The sequence below is a fragment of the Siphateles boraxobius genome, unplaced genomic scaffold (genome assembly GCF_051911475.1).
Source record: "Siphateles boraxobius isolate OS27281-9 unplaced genomic scaffold, OSU_SipBor_1 1, whole genome shotgun sequence".
In the NCBI taxonomy this organism is placed as follows: domain Eukaryota; kingdom Metazoa; phylum Chordata; class Actinopteri; order Cypriniformes; family Leuciscidae; genus Siphateles; species Siphateles boraxobius.
The window spans coordinates 15,540,933-15,559,467 of NW_027508699.1; the positions used below are offsets into that span (position 1 = coordinate 15,540,933).

General features: G+C 35.8%; 1 protein-coding gene across 4 annotated transcripts; it reads left to right on the forward strand.

Moving 5' to 3' along the window:
• Positions 1-3,191: 3,191 nt before the first annotated feature.
• elovl1a (ELOVL fatty acid elongase 1a) lies at positions 3,192-15,120 on the forward strand. Of its 4 annotated transcripts, none has more exons than XM_077221728.1 (8): positions 3,192-3,457; positions 11,111-11,202; positions 11,406-11,596; positions 12,133-12,213; positions 12,707-12,763; positions 12,895-13,000; positions 13,672-13,811; positions 14,388-15,120. In XM_077221728.1, the coding sequence occupies exons 2-8, from the start codon at positions 11,142-11,144 to the stop codon at positions 14,697-14,699; spliced, it is 948 nt and encodes a 315-aa protein (XP_077077843.1). In that variant the 5' UTR covers positions 3,192-3,457; positions 11,111-11,141; the 3' UTR covers positions 14,700-15,120. The 4 variants fall into 4 exon arrangements, with proteins under 4 accessions (XP_077077843.1, XP_077077688.1, XP_077077768.1 ...); XM_077221573.1 differs by lacking the exon at positions 3,192-3,457 and adding an exon at positions 9,220-9,549; XM_077221653.1 differs by lacking the exon at positions 3,192-3,457 and adding an exon at positions 9,227-9,431.
• The last annotated feature ends 3,415 nt before the right edge of the window (positions 15,121-18,535 follow it).

Here is an 18,535-nt window from a genome sequence, read left to right on the forward strand (position 1 = left end):
ACTGAAATGAATTACATCAATAGTGCATCTTTTTTGTCAGTTCTACAGGTGGCAGTTCATCCTGAGATATAAACATCTTAAGTAGCATTAGAGAAGGTGCAAATACAATAGGCTAATTAATTTACTCCATTGAGAGCAAAATTAAATCAGAGCCATAGCTCAACAAATCAGATAAAAAAATTAATTTAAAAAACATTACAGCAGCATTGTAAACACCATGGCAGACGTCAGTGCATAAAAATGACAGAATAAAGAAAAGTGACTATCTGCTCTGTGCTGCTTTGGACATTTCAGTTTGTGTGTGTGTGTGTGTGTGTGTGTGGGGGGGGGGGGGGGGTCATGGGTAAACCCTACGTTACAGGGTTAATTGTTAAATAATTCAGTAATTCAATTCATCACACATTACCATTTCATTATTTCACACAATGTGTCAATAATGGGTAAAGCAAAGCTGAATATACAGTAGGCCTACATTTACCGGTTCAAAGTGTAAATTTGAGAACAAATAAAATACAAATCGCAATTTTGGGCAAACAAAAGTGTATATTTGTATACGAAATTTTAACATAAAACTGTATCCATATTGCACTACAACACTATTAGTGTAATGAACAATTCCATCAAAAAGCGGTATGTAGTATGTACACTCTGAGAAAAAAAGGTGAAAAGCTGTCACTAGGACAGAACCCATTAAAAAGGTTATAATGTTTACATTTAGGTACTAATATGTACACTTTTGGTACAAAGGTGTACCTTTTGAAAGGGTACATGCCCTAGTGACCGGTTTTGTAACTTTGTCTGATAGTGTACCTTTAATCAGACAAATTTGTTGAATTGCAGTTTTTCAGGTTTTTCTTCTAGCTTCCTGACCCTGCATGTAAACTGGCTTTTCATTCTGTTCAGACGTGGAGTTGTGCTCTCCTGCTCTACCACTGACTTCTTCATCCCCGACTCCAGCAATCCCCTCACATCATCCTTCTTGTCAGTCAGACCTGCATGAAGGAGTCCGCTATCACAGATCTGGGCGTTTTGACGCAAATAGTCAAATACTCCTCCACAGAAACATGTTCCTCAGTCTGACTCATGCCAAGGAAGTAGTCCGCCTCAAAGAGATTTCTTATAATGACAAATTCTGCAAATTGCAAACAATTTTGTAATTACTAAAAGCATACATTTTTCTAATTGCCATTGCCAATTTAATATGATCTTATTCATGAAATATTTCACACAAGGCAGAATCATTAACAGCCCACATCTGTAAACAATATTACTGTCATGGAGGAAACGAGCACAATGAGAGCGTGTAGGTGATGATGCTCTGCGTTGAATGAACATTGCAGAAACATTGCCTATGCTCTGCTGACTGAGGAGGATGCGGTGGGATGAATGAACAGTGTGGGCCGCCATCACTAAAGAGCTTACGGCCCCCGACAATAATTAGCCCGTTGGACCTGAGGCATGTAATTGCGACATCTATTTAAGTCTGTGCTATTGATGAGGCACTCTGACCTGCCGAGGAAGAGGATGGCCTTTGTTCCCTCTTGGGTGAGAAGTCCACTGAGGCAAAGCTACCAGCTGTGAACTCAATTACCAGAGAGGTGAGCTACCGGCTCTGTATCCATATCACAGCTCTGCAAGGCTGTTTCTCTGGGAGGTGAAAACTGCAAGATACAATGAGATTCTGTGAAGCCTTGCCACAAACATTTTGAGAGATAGAACAGATCTGAATATTCTGTGTCATTAACAAAATAAGGCCCTAAAGTCTGAAACATTGACAATTTCGGTACTTGCATTTATTGTTATGGTTAAAAAAACAAGTTATACCGTAAATTAACAAACCACAATAAGTAGAGGTAATGGCCAACTATATGATAAAAGTAGTAATTAACTGAAAGGCTGATTTGTTCAAAGGACAAGGATATTTTTTATGTCAGGTCAGGGTAAGTTGTCACCAGTTTTGGGGGTAACGCATTACGAGTAATGCGAGTAACGTAATCAGAAGTAACTAGGAAAGTAACAGGTTACTTATAAATTTACTACAAAATATCTAAGTTACTTTTCAAAAAAGTTACGCAGAGGAGTGTGTGCGCTGTGTGAACATGATGTGGTTATAGTAGTTATAGACTAAATGTGAGCATTTACTCATCTTACTTGAACAAAAACAGATTCAGTATTAATCAAAATGAATAAAAATAAACTCAGAATATTACACACACATGCAATAATTAATTATTTTAAATTACACAATTTACTTTTGAATTTAATCTCACTTTATTAACCAATGTCTTTGCTACTGACCTTCGATGATCCAGTCATAATACTAAGACAAAAATGACTTTAGATAAACATTACATTTTTGTTTCTTTTCCTGTGTGTCCAATTCTTCTGCAATTCAGAACAGCAGCACAGCTGAAAGGTTTGTTTGAGCTGCGCCCTCTACTGTACAGATGTGTATTTTGCCTTTCCTTTACATTTACACTTTTGGTGTAAAAGGGCCTTTAGATTTTCCAAAATATAACTTTTTTTGTTATTAAAAAATAAACAAGCAAGCCCAGCCCAGGTTAGAAAAAAAATAGCACAAAAGAAACGTAACACTTTCCATACAAAGTAACTAATATAATGCAATTTGTTATTTTTTTAGGAAGTAAAACAATATTGCAAGGCATAAGTAACCCAAAACTGGCTATCACATGTTTTATCATTTTTAACACTAACTATAACTGCACTACCGTTCAAAGGTTTGGGATCAGTACTTCTATTCAACAAGGACACATTAAATTGATCAAAAGTGACAGTGAATACATTTAAAATGTTACAAATGGTTTCTATTTCAAATAAATGCGGTTCTTTTTAACATTCTATTCATCAAAGAATCACGAAAAAAAGGTATCACGGTTTCCATAAAAATATTAAGCAGCACAACTGTTTTCAACATCGATGATAATAATAATAAATGTTTCTTGATTATCAAATCAAAATATTGGAATGATTTCTGAAGGATCATGAGACACTGAACAATGGAGTAATTATGCTGAAAATGCATAGATTACTGTGTTTATATGATCCTATTTAGGCTTTTAATTGTATAGATTTTTTTTGACTAATAATTTAATAATACTTTTTCAGGCACTATGTTGTAGACTTCGTGGAAAGTGTACCTTTTTGCTGTAGTACAGCGACGCCTACTGGGTGTCACTTACAACACAATACGGGAGTAGCAGCAGCACACAGAGACCATTTAGCTCATCAAAGTCATGTACATTGATTTTAATAACGCTTATCCGTATAAATCATGTTGAATTGCTCTCATCAGAAACAACTCTTTAAAGGTGTCCTTATACAAATTTATTGACATAATAAATTAAATGAAATGTCTCAGAAAAGAATGGATACAAAAACAATCCAGACCTTCCGGACGTCCAGACTGTTTCCTGCGTCATGACGCATGATTGATCAGGTGGGAATTTGGTGTATCTTTTGTACATGTAAACTTTTTCGTAATTTATTCTGTAAGGTGATATTTGTGGCTTTTACAATACTTTATCAGCAAGGTAGTACGCCACAAATGGGTTAAATATTCTGGCATGTAACTCGGTGAACTGTGGTGACCTGTGCATGAGCGTGTAACCCACGATGCACTTTCCTCAAAATGTTTTTCTGTCTATGAATTAATTTAAAATACAAGAAAATTCGTGTTATTTTCTGTATTTTCCTCTCTCTGAATTTTGGATAGTCTTCTTACAATTCACTTCTTACTAAAATAACAGATAACAGGCTAATTAACACGACACTTGAAAACTATTAATGTAGTTTATTGAGTTAATGCTTGAGCATTGCTAATGGATTTGGATTGAGTTTTAGGTGATAGAGGTGTAAAGTTGTGCTTTGTTAAGGACTTGAAGAGCTGCATCTTTTAAGTTCATTGAGTCTTCATTTGCTTTTCAGACTCCAGTGTTTCTCAGATTCAGCAAATGTTAGTATGTCTTTTGCAGTGGTGAAAAGAGTATGAAGAAATTTGCTGTCGAAACTCAAACATATGGCTCTGATTAATGTCCTCCCTTTTGGAAAACCCAGCTTAAGCTGGCCTTTGTGTTCTAGAACGTTCTGGCTGGTTTCTAGCTGGTCTGAGTAGCAACCCATGTCCTACTATCAAGCTTGACCACTTAAAGATGCTGGTTTGTTGCAGCTCCAAGACGGTCCGTCAACTAGTATTTTAGTCAGTATGCTCCAACTAGTATTTTAGTCAATATTTGTCAACACATGCATCTTTACTTGAAAAGGTCCAAACTTAAACCGGTTAAGGCATATTATTCTCTTTAAGCTATTATTGTGTTCAACCTTTCAACCTTCTCTAATATTAAGTGATTTGAATGGGCAACAAGTGGACTGCAGAATAATTTTTTTGGTTCTGGTAACAGTGCTGCCTTTCAGATTTTAAGCAAGTTTAACTTTGATGCTTTAAAGTCACCATGAAATCAAAATTTACTATTCTTATTTTTTTATGGAATTGCAGTATTGTTTTTCTTATAAATTATTTATCTGTGCACATAATTTATTTTAATACATGTTTATTAATGTGTTTACTGGCATGAGGGCGGGACAACCTGTCACTCACATGAGATTAACCAATAGTAAACCATAACCATCCAATCAATTCCCAATGGACAAAATCAGGTTTTGCCCTACTTTTTTTTTTCCGAGAAGCTGTTGCACTCAGATTATGGAAGCTTGTTTCTGCCACTGAATAAAAAATAAAAAAGGTAATTGCGACTTTTTATCTCTCAATTCTGACTTTGGTATTCAGAGTTGCATGATATAAGCTCAATTGCAAGTTATAAAGTCAGTATTGGGAGATATAAACTGCCATTTCTGACTTTTTTGTTTTTGTTCGCTATTCTGAGTTTATATTTCACGATTCTGACGTCTTTGCTCAGAATTGTGAGATATTAACTCACAATTCTGGCAATTTTTAAGCTTATGTATCACAACTCACAATTGCGAGTTAATATAATGTAATTCTGACTCTTTTTTTCTCTCAGAATTGCGTGTCTATATCTCCCATTACTGAATTTATAACTTGAAATTGTGCTTATATCACAAAATTCTGAAAAGAAAAGTCAGAATTGAGAGATGTAAACTCGCAATTGCCTTTTTTTATGATTTATTCTGTGGCGGAAACAAGCTTCCATACTCGGAAATATGTCAATAGGGAAAAAAAAAGACTTTCACAACTTCTGTTTCATGCTGACTTTAGCGATGCTTTAAGTTGTGCTTATTTTTTGAAGACAGAAGACATTCCGTGTGTCCTATCGCATACCATCCACCCTGAATAGCATCCGTGATCGAGTCGGTGACATAATTGCTTTGGGTTGCTGATGACGTTGCATAAATGAATGATTGAGGTGTGGATCTCTCTGTTCTCTGTGGTTGTAGTCATCAGACATCCTCTTTGCTCTTCTGACCAAGTTCATTATTCATTCATGATGTTGTATTACTGAAGTTTCAGTCAGTGATGTTTTTAATGGGGCTGTGTTTTCGTCGATTGACACGGCTACTCCAATTTCTGTTGTTCACCCAGTGATTTACAAGATTTCAAATCAAGTGAAGTGTTGCAGAATTGAGATTGTACAATAGAATCTGTGAATTGCACAAGCGTCCTTTAGATGACATCAATTAATTTGGCTAAAATTAAATTTCCATAGAAATACCTAAATAATTAGAATAAACAACAATGTAAAACTTTGACTTGCTATTTTTTATTTTAAAATTAATTTAAACAGCATGATAGCAGCATTATGATTTTAAGAGACTGCATGGAATAAAAAAATAATAATTTTCCAGACTAGAGAACTATTCAAAATGAACAAGCAAAAAAGGTGCTTTAAAAAAAGAAACCATGTCCATTTACATAACCTAATACACGTTCTCTTAAACACTAACGTTACGTTTAAAAAAAGAAAGAAATTAATACTTTTATTCAGCAAGGACACATTCAATTGATCAAAAGGGACAATAAAGACATTTATAACATTACAGGGGATTTCTATTTCAAATAAATGTTCTTTTGAACTTTCTATTCATCAAAGTATCCTGGAAAAATATCACGGTTTCCACAAAAATAAAAAAATCAGCCTATAAAAAGGTAATCAAATAAAAAAATGTATTGTGTTTTTGATTAAATAAAATGCAGTCTTTTAAGGCTTTTTTAGGCTTTTTAGGCCATAATAAAAATTATGGTGTGCATCAAAAACATTAAAAAATCTTACAGAATACTGACCCCAAACTTTTGAATTATAGTGTATATTTATATGAATCCCCCCCAAAAAAACCTAAAATCTTTGTTGATAGAAATTTCTTTGTTTATAGGAAAAAGTCCATTGAAACGTATTGTCAAATACACAAATAAATACAAATTTAAATAGATCAAATAATTAAAATCTAAGTTTTCAATTTTTAACAAATATTTAAAGATACATCTAATGTGTGATATCATGCCCTATTATTTACAATCCAACTTTTACCTTTAGTGGTTTATGAGCTCCTTAAATTTGCCCGAAAGAGAAAACTTGAAAGAAACAGTCCCGTTTCACTACTTTTAATAGTGGTCTTTCCCTCATATACAATTTAAAGGATGACTTATTTTGAGCCAGTGTGAGACTGATACCGAAGGATACTGAATGGAATCCATCATCATTTCTATTCAGAAACTGCTGATGTGTCTATTAGCACATGAATGCATGTATTAGCCTCCTGTTTCTGAAAGTCTCTCTCCAGCATCATAGCACTTCTTATGGATAGCTTCCATTCAGGTCTAGTCATCATTTTGATTCCTGAAAACACACCCATTTACTGTCATTCGAAATTACGTTAATTCAGTTTTCAGTCACAAGGGCTGGAACGAGAAGCAAAGGTTTATTCAGTAGAGTAATGAGAGAAATGAGAGACGGCTGATTCTTTAAATTGAATCATGTATGACCAACTGTGCTTTCAGACTCTCCCAGGTCATTAGTGTATGAGGTTCCTTGTTCAGTTTGACCTACAATTTGAGTATAGCTGTGGTTTGTTGTGTTGATGTCCATTATTTTCTTGGTTTAGGTGTGTTGAGGACAGTTCTTCTAACACGTATGATTGGCTAAAGAAAGAGAACTTCTAAAAATGTACCTATTCTGAGTATCTATTGGATGGTAGTCATTTATCAATAGATCTAACTGCATAATTATACATTATTAAACATTTGGTGTCTACCTGAGTCAAAGCTATAACCAGCACTGCTGTGGCTGGTGACACAATTGATCAAATGTCCAATGTGATCTCCTGGCTCATAGAAGTTGGTTTACTGCAGTTGAAGCATAAATAGTACTGGGATGGGGAAAAATAGGTCAGAGGTCACCAGATGATGCCAAAAAAAGTAAGTCACGTTTATCTCGGTCAGTCAGGTGTTGGGTGAAAGTACAGTGAAGGAAATGTATACATATGATCCTCAGGTGTGAGGTGTGAAGAATAAGGTGATGATAACCATCTGGAATGTAACATGAATTCCTGGGAGTGTGACTCATAATCGTAACGCAAAGAAAATCACACCTCGACTGCTCGCCAGGCATATAAATGAAAAAGTTTTAGCATCAAATCAGAAAATCAGATTGATTTCTGAAGGATCATGTGAAAAGACTTGATGCTGAAAATTCAGCTTGGCCATCACAGGAATAAATTACATTTTAAAATATATTATAATAGAAACGCCGCCCCTTCAAGTGCTGTGCTTTTTAATATCGCTGAATCAAACTGGCTGTTATCTACTGAGGTCTATTAGAAAAAAGGTTAATTGGGGTTCTATAGAGTGTATGTTTTGATATAAAAGGTGTTCTGGAAAGGATTCCCAGATATGAGTGAAGGTATATGGATGCTTATCTGTGATTTTCTTTACTTGGCTCTTGATTGGCTTCAGTGTTTGTCCTCAACCAAAGAAAGTTCAATCAACTGGTCATAACAATATCCAAGCTTTTTCTGTAGAAAGGGGTATTTTAGTCATATATGATGAATGCTATGATTACCCAGGTTAGAATGTGTATTTATGTAGACGTGAAATGCGATTGATTAAATGTAATTTCTTTTCAGCGGTTATGACATGACAGTCAAACTGCTTTTTGTGTCAGAGAAAATGGTTCGAGCTCAGAGACTCCCCACTCATGTCAGGATTTTTGTCATTCTTCACCTCCTCCCGGACTGCTACAAGAATGCGTCAGTTTGAGGATCCCACACCCTGTCCTCAACGTCTGAGGAACGGGTCAGACCAGTGCTACGGGAATCCATTGAAACTGACTGGTAGTGTCCCTGTGTAGAAAAAGTGCCACACTGGGCTCACTGACTTATAGACGTATAGACGTGTATCTGATGTCTGTCATTGTTGCTGTTATGATTTAAAACATTGTGACACAGCACATCTAGATAGAGCTTGAAATAGAGGCTCAGATTAGCCATTAGCGTAACACCTTAACACGTGAAATTAAACTGATTCAATTACACTAGATATCTTGGTTTTCTTAGAAAAGGGTTGCTACAATGTAACTTCCACATGATATTGCGTGGCAAAAAAACAAAAAATCTGCTTCAGTGTTGTTATTGTTAACTAAAACTTAAGCTATTCAAATATATTTTATTTGAATAGAAATAAAGTTGAAATAATATAAAATGTAATAAGTTGAAGTACTAAATTTACTAAAACTAAATTTGAAATAAAAATGACTAAAACTGAAACTTGAAATATATTGTATTTGTATAGATTTATAAAAACTACAATATATAAATAATACGAAATAACACGAATCTGTACACTTATTCTACACACATTATGATTTATTTTATTTATTTAGTATACCTGTCATTTATTTAGTATACCATAATATATATATATATATATATATATATATATATATACACACACATATATATTTTTTTTCATATGTTGCCTATACATTTCCATTTTTCTCTGGCTTTGCATATAGGCACATATTTGTGACCCAAGGGAAACACAAGACTTTTCATTGTTGAGCAGTCTCTGCTCAATTCTCGCCTACTTCCACTGCATAATAAAACCTAACCAGTATTAGAGGCAATCCCTGATCAGCCTCTCTCTAGAGAGAGCCAATCGTTGAGTTTTGAGGTGGGTCTCAGAGGGCGGTTCCTGTCAGTTGAATGCAGGCTACAGTCCCGAAACCAGGCGGGTGTTGTCTCTTTTGAATGAGCTGCTGCTCAGGTTTATATTAGGCACTGGGAGTGACTCCTCTGAGTGTGGCCTGTCTCTGCCTTGGCAAAACTCCCACTTATTCTATCACTGGGGGAAACGGCTGTGATTGAGGGCCACTGAAAGAAAGGAATAAGGACACTGGAAAGAACCAAAGTTCAGAGACTGTTTCCACTGCTTACTTGGGTCTGTCATCCATTTATTTGCCCCTGTGGGGCAGTATTATTATTTATTTATTTTTAGATATATTTTTAAATTTTACTTATTTATTTTTGGCTGGGTTGACTGTATCAACAGAAAGACAACAGGTAAGCTTAAAACATACTTTTGTATTTTTCGTTGAGTCTCTCACTGTCTCCTATCAAATTGTTTCTTGGGATAGTTTGTCTATTTTCTCCTTATTTAGGTGACAGAGAAGTGTGATGAGACACTTGATCTGGTCAGCTTAACCATCTTTGCAGCTCTCAGGATTTAGTTTGTTTGTGTGTGTGTCCCTTCTGTTTATGATTATGTTTTCTGTGTAGGATTGACTGTTTTTGACTCATTTTCGTGATGTTGTCATTAGCAGTTCCTGTCTAGTGAGTTAATCCGATTTTATGACGGGATAGATATCTTTGTTTCTACACCTCACCAGTTTGACTGGCTTTGCACTATTCATCAGAGTGCAGTTTGTACAGATGACATCAGCTTTGTTGATTCTAAGACCGAGAGGACAGTAAGAATTTTAGTGGATTTTTGTATTACAACAAATGCGTGTCTCCCTCCTCTTTTGTGTTTCTGTTCTCTTCTGATGAAACGGGTAGTGATGCATTAGATGTGTAGGCAGATAAGCAGTGAAGGGTCTGTTTAGTGTGTTTTGTCATCCTATCCTATTGTTTCACAGACAAGGCTTAAGCTAGTCCCAGACTAAAATGAAGGTTTGAGCTGTTTTAACTGAAAGCAACTCGCACTGATCTTAAAATATGTCACTGCCATTGTTTTGTCTCCAGTAGTGTTTTTTTTTCTTTCTAAGGCACGTTTATAAAAGCTACTTAAATGTCCTAATTGAACTAAGGCCTAATCCTGGCTCAATCTAAGCCCTGTCTGTGAAACCAGGCCTAAATCTTTATAGTCCTGTTCGGGTTTGTCTGGTCGGATCCCTTGCGGGTTTTGAGCAGTAGAAACACACTAAATAATCTGTTCATTCATTGACATACAGAGCTAGAAAGATGGTGGCTTTATGTTGTTTCCCAACATTTTTGCATGGGCAACAGATGTGAAATACTTTTGGAAAGTTGATGTGCTGCTGAACTATTTTAAATGACATTTTTCAAATTCTTATGCAATTATGCACGCAGAACTTCATTTAAAAGACTTCATGGTATATTTGTAGGAAGTACTATATAGTACTACGTGATATATTAGAGGTCTCTTATATTTGTACAATAAAAAATGACCTATAGTTATGTATTAATATTTTATTAATTTTAAAAAAACGTGACTGGATGACCATTTACTAGAATAAATGAGTGAAGGCAAAATGTTGACCACTGATCAGTTACAGGACCAATTTCCCTAATACATTCAAATCAAGATTTTGGGTTCAAAATTTGTCATTTAAAAAAAAACTGAGCCAACTACACATTGTAGTACACTCAATAGTTGGTAATAATAATAGTTTTGCTTTGAAAACATCATGAGCCACTCAGGTTGGGCTTTGTATCCTGGTCACATGGCCAGCTGTCTCTTGTTTGCTTTTGCTGGACTGCCATTGTTGACTCTGACTCCACTGTCCTCCTGATAACGGCATACTACTCTGACCAACCCTTTACTAGCTGGATTTTTATTGTTTGCTTGCCTAGTTTTAACACATTTACTTATGTCCTCCAGTTTATTGGTTGTCTGAAGAAATAAAGACAAGATGTTGCAAGAGGTGTTTTCGAGCATCATGGCGTTCTACGACTATCTTCTGAAAAGAACTGGTAAGACCTCATTGCATCGTGCTTGTTAGATGAGCAAAAACCATCAATATCACTGGCTTATGTGTTGTGCTATTAAAAACTATTAAAGCTATCAAATTTGTTGTAAACAGCACTACAGTTTGGCCACTAGTAGATTCTACTTTAGAAAGATGTAATACAGTCTTGTTTCATGTGGCTGATCGGTTGATGTGTAATTTTCTCAGATGCCAGAGTACGTGATTATCCGCTAATGCAGAGTCCCATTCAGATGACGCTCATCTTGCTGAGTTACGTCTTCTTGGTTTTATGTGTGGGACCACGATTCATGGCCAATCGCAAACCTTTCAGCCTCAAAACAACCATGATTGTCTATAACTTCTCTATGGTGGCCTTCAACTCCTACATTGTTTATGAGGTAGGAAACCTTTTCATTTTTCGTGTTTGGGAGAGTAACTAAACTTATTAATGTACCTGAACTGATGTCTTTGAGGAGAACTGCTAGAGAAAGATATAGTCGATTCAAAAGTGAAAATCTGCTCACCGTACAATAGTATTTCTTCTGTAGATCACAAAAGGATATGTTTAGCAGAATCTTCAAGTTACTCTTTTTCATATAATGAAAGTGAATGGTGACCATTGCTGGCAAGTTCCAAAAATGACAAATGGACACCATAAAAGTATCATAAAAGCAGACTTGACAACGTTATGGTCCATTTTTATGATACTTTTATGGTGCTTTTTTTGAGCCTATGGGCATCATTTACTTTCATTATAAAAAAAAGAGCAGTGGGAGCATTCTGATAAACGTCTTTTGTGTTTCACAGAAGAAAGTGAATCAGATGTTTGGAACGACATGAGGGTGAGTAAATTATGACAGATGAGAAAAGATGAACAAACCATGTTATTGTGCTTTTGTGTATTTTTTTTTTTCGATCTGTCTGACGCTTACAGTTCTTGATGTCTGGCTGGGGAACAACATACACTTGGAGATGTGACCTCTGTGACACCTCCAACAGTCCTCAAGCTCTCAGAGTAAGTTTGTTTCATTCTAATATGTTCTTTGTTATTGAAAGAAATGAATACTTTTATTCAGACGGAACGCATTCAATTGATCAAAAATTATTTTTCCAATAACTGCTTGTTCTTAAACTTTCTATTCATCAAAGAATCCTAAATAAAAAGCCTCACAGTTTCCACAAAAATAGTAAGCAGCACAACTGTTTACAACTGTAATATGTAATATTGTTTCTTTAGCATCAATTCAGCATATTAGAATAATTTCTGAAGCATCATGTGACACTGAAGACTGGAGTAATGATGCTGAAAATTCAGCTTTGCATCACATGAATAAATTATATTTTAAAATATGATTAAACAGAAAAAAGTCATTTAAATGGTAATAATAGTTCACAATATTACTAGTTATGGTGTTTTTGATCAGATAAATGCAGGCTTATATCTTACAAACTTGAAACTTTTGAATGGTAATGCATATTGCTAATTGTGTTTCTCCTTATACCCCTAGATGGTTCGAGTAGCCTGGTTATTCTATTTCTCCAAATATGTTGAACTTCTAGATACGGTAAGAATTATTTGTCAACATGCCTTAAATTTGTGTGTTTTAATGCTGTATTTAGAATAGGATATGCAAAGTCATCTGGCACAATATCCAGTAGCTTCCAAGAGTTAACAAGAACTGTGTCTGTGATCCAGGTGTTTTTTGTGTTGAGAAAGAAGCACAGTCAGGTGACGTTCCTCCATATCTTCCATCATTCCATCTTGCCCTGGACCTGGTGGTGGGGCATCACTCTTACTCCTGGTGAGTCTATCAACACTAGTCGCTGACCAGCAAGCAACAACCGTCTTTTTACCGTCTAGGTTAACTATAGACCCGATATAGTCCTGCTATGAGTAACTCAAAATTATCTTGAATTTGGTTTCATGTCGTTTTTGTCAAAATAACATGCAAGATGTATAATATTCCATCATGTAAGCAAAGTCAACAGTGATTACAAGGTGTTTGGTTTCATGTCTTTAAAATGTTCTATGCGTAGTCTGTGCGTCTATACTTAGACATCGACATGGTTAGACATCTGTTAAATTTTCACTGACAACCCAAATTCTGCCTTGTTTTAGCCATAGACGTCAGGGCTGTGTTTGGACGGCTATTAGACGTCTTTTAAATGCAAAATTGCTTGCTGGGTGGTTTAATAGATCAGTAGTTATTAACCGGTTTTGCTTCAAGACCCAGATTGTCCCTTTAGCCATGAAGTTCTGACCCAAATAGAATTAAAACTTTTTTTCATATGAAAATAAAAAAGGCTGAGATTTTAGGAAATTAGGAGGCATTTTTTGTCCCTATTAAAGACTACTCATTTCCTACATGTGGGCAAAGTATAAACAAGGGAATAAGGTATTAAATAGTGTATTAACTGGTGTAAAGATGTCTAATTTCAATTACTTCTATTTATTTTCATGTGAAAATGACAGTCGGTGGCATGGGTTCTTTCCATGCTTTGGTGAACGCTTGTGTCCACGTCATCATGTACACCTACTACGGTCTAGCTGCTGCAGGCCCGCGCTTCCAGAAATATCTGTGGTGGAAAAAGTACATGACAGCTATCCAACTGGTTAGTAGAAACTCATTTAAACTCTTAATCTTATGTGATTTAATGTGAACTGCATTTGCATCAATGTGGAACCAAAATGGCACGCATAAATTGAGATTGAAGTTAAGTTATAATTTATACTTGTCTTACAATTGTCATTACATTCTATTTCCATTCCATTCCTTTCCCTCAATACGGAAGCTTACAGCAGTTGTCGCTGAGTCCTTTTCTTTTGGAAGTGCATCAAAGTGCATTTGCTTTCACTGTGCAGAATATGAGAATAACAATAACAATAAGAATAAAATTCTTTCCGATATGTTGACAACACGAAACACACACTCTTTCAGGCCCCAGCTACAGTGTTTGAGGGCGGGTAAAAGTAGACGTTGTTGTCAGGCAGCCAATGAAGACCATAGGCTGACATTATGCAAATTTGTTACAAACCTACGTAGTAAGACTGGAGTTACAGACGACTAGTTTTTAAGTGATTCAGAATCTGTTCTTTCTTTTGGGAGACAGTAACTCCACTCCATTTTAAAATGCACTTTAAAATGATGGAGCTATAATTTCATTTTTCTTTCCATGTATTTTCCACAGATTCAGTTTGTACTGGTGACTGTCCATATCTCTCAGTATTACTTCATGGAAAAGTGTGAATTCCAAGTTCCCCTCTTCATTCATCTCATCTTGATGTACGGCACATTTTTCTTCATCCTCTTCTCAAACTTCTGGATCCAGGCCTACGTAAAGGGCAAGCGACTACCTGTTTCTAATGAGGACAAACTCAAACAGAATGGCATTACCACTGTGATTGAGCCTGTGTTAGTGGCCAATGGCAAACACTTGGAAAACGGCAATGTGCACTACACTAATGGATTTGCCCTCAATGGGAAAGTGAAGGAGATCTAAGTGGGCCAATCAAAACATCAGAGACATGATTGTTCGATTATTTTTGTCAAATGTTAATTTTTTTACGATTGCACGGGAGATGAAGCGGCACATTGGATCTGGCGGTGGGTCCCCCTTTCTTTGTATTTATGGATGTTGGAGGCTGGGGAGCACTATGCATGAAGAGAATTCGTCCACTGAAGTTGGCTTCGTTGACGTCGCTCTGAAACCTGACAGCAATGCTGTCTGTGGTTTAATCCGGTTGACCTTGGCTTTTTTCCTGGCATATGAGTCTCCCTGTTGTTTGCACACTGTACAGCTCTCACAAACTCAAACTTGACTGTAAATAAATATTTCCTCAGTTTATTGGAAATGTAAGAGTTGTCCATTTTTCTAGAGTTTGTTCGTAACTTATCAGTTAATAAACACTTTTTATAATAAATTGTATTTTTTTCTTTCTTTTTTTGCTTAATGCTTGTGAAGTTGATTTTTATTCAAAAATGAAATTAAACAAAACGTTGTTTACATGTGTGTATATATTATAGACAATCCATGCAACTTGCATCCTTCCCTTGCTGGGCAAAATCACACAAAGACTTAAAATTATACCTATTTTTTTGTCCAGAAAGCTTATATCATTTCATTTTTATAATATTTTCAATAAATAATATAGTTTAAGCACATTCTTTCAACTTAAATTCAAAACAACTTTCCAATACGTGTAATAACCAGCTCAAATCAGCTCAGAATATCTCACATTGGGTCAATATGGGTGTCTCTGCCGACCTCTTGTGGAAAACAAGTAATATAGCATGTTATTTTATGACTTGTCACTGTAGCAAATGAACAGAAATCTTCTCCTGGGTCCTGAAGTCAGTTCCTGAATGTATCTCTTCAGTATTCAGAATCTGTTTTTTTTTTTTTTTTTTTTTTTTTTTTTTTTTTAACAATATTAGTTTACAAACCAAATAGGGAACAATACAATGCCTATTACAAAATATACACTTTTCCATTCATATGTCCATCCTAAATGTCCACCTGTGTATATATATATCATACAATAACATCAAAGAAAACAAACATTCAATAATCATTGTAGAGGGAGTGCAAGGAAAATAAATACATAAATAAGGTTTAAATCTTACCAAACTTAAAAGGAAAGAGACTCATACATTGATTTATTCAGTTCTCCAATGGTTTGATTATCTTTAGATAAGTGTTTTAAAGATTCTAAGTATTTTTTGCATTCCTTTTTAAAGTAATTTAAAGAGGGTTTACTGTTATTCCACTTACTTTTGTGTATATGGTATTTACCCATTGTAATAATAATATTCAAAGTGTATAACAACTCTTTTGAAAGACCATCAGCATAAATCAAAACCTGAAACAATTTCAGTGATGGAATATCATCGTTTATATCCAGTATTCAGATTCACGTGTAGACATTATAGAAAATTTGGGTGCTCGAGCCCCTGCCCTTTTTCAAAATTAATCAAAAGTGCCCTTCTCAAACAAATATCAATGATAAAATTGTGTTCAATAAAATAAAATGCATTTAATTATAATTAACATGTGAATTTAGGCTACTTTAGTTTTGTACACATTGTCGTATATTTTTACGTTTCTGTAAGTCTGAGGTGTCGCTGCCATAGCGTTGCTGTGCCTGTGAGTTGCGTGTGACTGTCTTGCTTCGCATTGACTGAAGAGGTCAGTCTCCCTTTGAGGGACGAAAACTCCAGAGTAGGCTAGTGTGTGTGTGTGTGTGGACGGCAGGCGCAACCGTAGCGAAGGTTATGAGTTTTAAAATGAAAATGCACTGGTGTAAAACATATTCCACAGACTGCTCGGGAACCGATGCTCTCGAGCCAAATATGGTTCTTTCAGTGAGTAGGCCTTATGGCTCGACGGCAATTTTTAAACGTTTTTTTTTTTTCAATTATAAAAGGTATGTCAATTAAATTAAAAATCAACATATCACATATTTTAAAATATTACATAATTCATTGAAGCCTGATTGTTATGTAGGGCCTATAATACACCGACCAATCGTCATCTGGCACAAGAAGTTCAAATTTCATTGGACAATGTGAAGTAGAGCGGTAATTTTCCGGTCATTCATAAATTGTTTGAAATTAACATATCTGAATCTGCGTCGTTGAAACAGTGGATGCTAATTTATAACAAAGCACTGCACAAAACAGCACCAAAAGTAGCATTAATGGTAAGTAGTAAAAATTACTACAATTAAAAAAAATAGTTTTCTGTTTTATACTTTTAAAATGTATATAATGTATTTCTGTGATGCAAAGCTGGATTTTCAACAGCCATAACTCCAGTCTTTAGTGTCACACGATTCTTCAGAAATCATTCTAATATGCTGATTTATTATCAATGTTGGAAACATAAAAAGTTAAATAGAAGTCTTATCTATCACTTTTTTATATCAATTAAGCACATCCTTGCTGAATAAAAGTATTAATTTCTCTATAAAAAAAAGACAGAAAGAAAGAAAGAAAGAAAATGACTGACCCCAAACTTTTGACGGTAGTGTATATTGGTACAAAATATTTCTATTTTAAGATGCTGTTCTTTTTTTAAGTAAGTATCCTGAAAAAAGTATCAAAGGTTAGTGTATTATAATAGTATACAGGTCCTTCTCAAAAAATTAGCATATTATGATAAAGTTAATTATTTTCCATAATGTAATGATAAAAATTAAACTTTCATATATTTTAGATTCATTGCACACCAAATGAAATATTTCAGGTCTTTTATTGTTTTAATACTGATGATTTTGGCATACAGCTCATGAAAACCCAAAATTCCTATCTCAAAAAATTAGCATATCATGAAAAGGGTCTCTAAACGAGCTATTAATCTAATCATCTGAATCAACTAATTAACTCTAAACACCTGCAAAAGATTCCTGAGGCTTTTAAAAACTCCCAGCCTGTTTCATTACTCAAAACCGCAATCATGGGTAAGACTGCCGACCTGACTGCTGTCCAGAAGGCCATCATTGACACCCTCAAGCAAGAGGGTAAGAAATATAGCTGAAACAAATAGGCTGTTCCCAGAATTCTGTATCAAGGCACCTCAGTGGGAAGTCTGTGGGAAGGAAAAAGTGTGGCAAAAAACGCTGCACAACGAGAAGAGGTGACCGGACCCTGAGGAAGATTGTGGAGAAGGACCGATTCTAGACCTTGGGGGACCTGCGGAAGCAGTGGACTGAGTCTGGAGTAGAAACATCCAGAGCCACCGTGCACAGGCGTGTGCAGGAAATGGGCTACAGGTGCCGCATTCCCCAGGTCAAGCCACTTTTGAACCAGAAACAGCGGCAGAAGCGCCTGACCTGGGCTACAGAGAAGCAGCACTGGACTGTTGCTCAGTGCTCCAAAGTACTTTTTTCAGATGAAAGCAAATTTTGCATGTCATTCGGAAATCAAGGTGCCAGAGTCTGGAGGTAGACTGGGGAGAAGGAAATGCCAAAATGCCTGAAGTCCAGTGTCAAGTACCCACAGTCAGTGATGGTCTGGGGTGCCATATCAGCTGCTGGTGTTGGTCCACTGTGTTTTATCAAGGGCAGGGTCAATGCAGCTAGCTATCAGGAGATTTTGGAGCACTTCATGCTTCCATCTGCTGAAAAGCTTTATGGAGATGAAGATTTCATTTTTCAGCACGACCTGGCACCTGCTCACAGTGCCAAAACCACTGGTAAATGGTTTACTGACCACGGTATTACTGTGCTCAATTGGCCTGCCAACTCTCCTGACCTGAACCCCATAGAGAATCTGTGGGATATTGTGAAGAGAAAGTTGAGAGACGCAAGACCCGACACTCTGGATGAGCTTAAGGCC

What these genes read in the sequence shown, in the direction of transcription:
- elovl1a (XM_077221728.1), top strand. Translation starts at nt 11,142, where the DNA reads ATGTTGCAAGAGGTGTTTTCGAGCATCATGGCGTTCTACGACTATCTT. An exon ending in ACTCCTACATTGTTTATGAG is followed by an intron (nt 11,597 to 12,132) that starts GTAGGAAACCTT and finishes TGACGCTTACAG; the next exon opens with TTCTTGATGTCTGGCTGGGG. An exon ending in ACAGTCCTCAAGCTCTCAGA is followed by an intron (nt 12,214 to 12,706) that starts GTAAGTTTGTTT and finishes TTATACCCCTAG; the next exon opens with ATGGTTCGAGTAGCCTGGTT.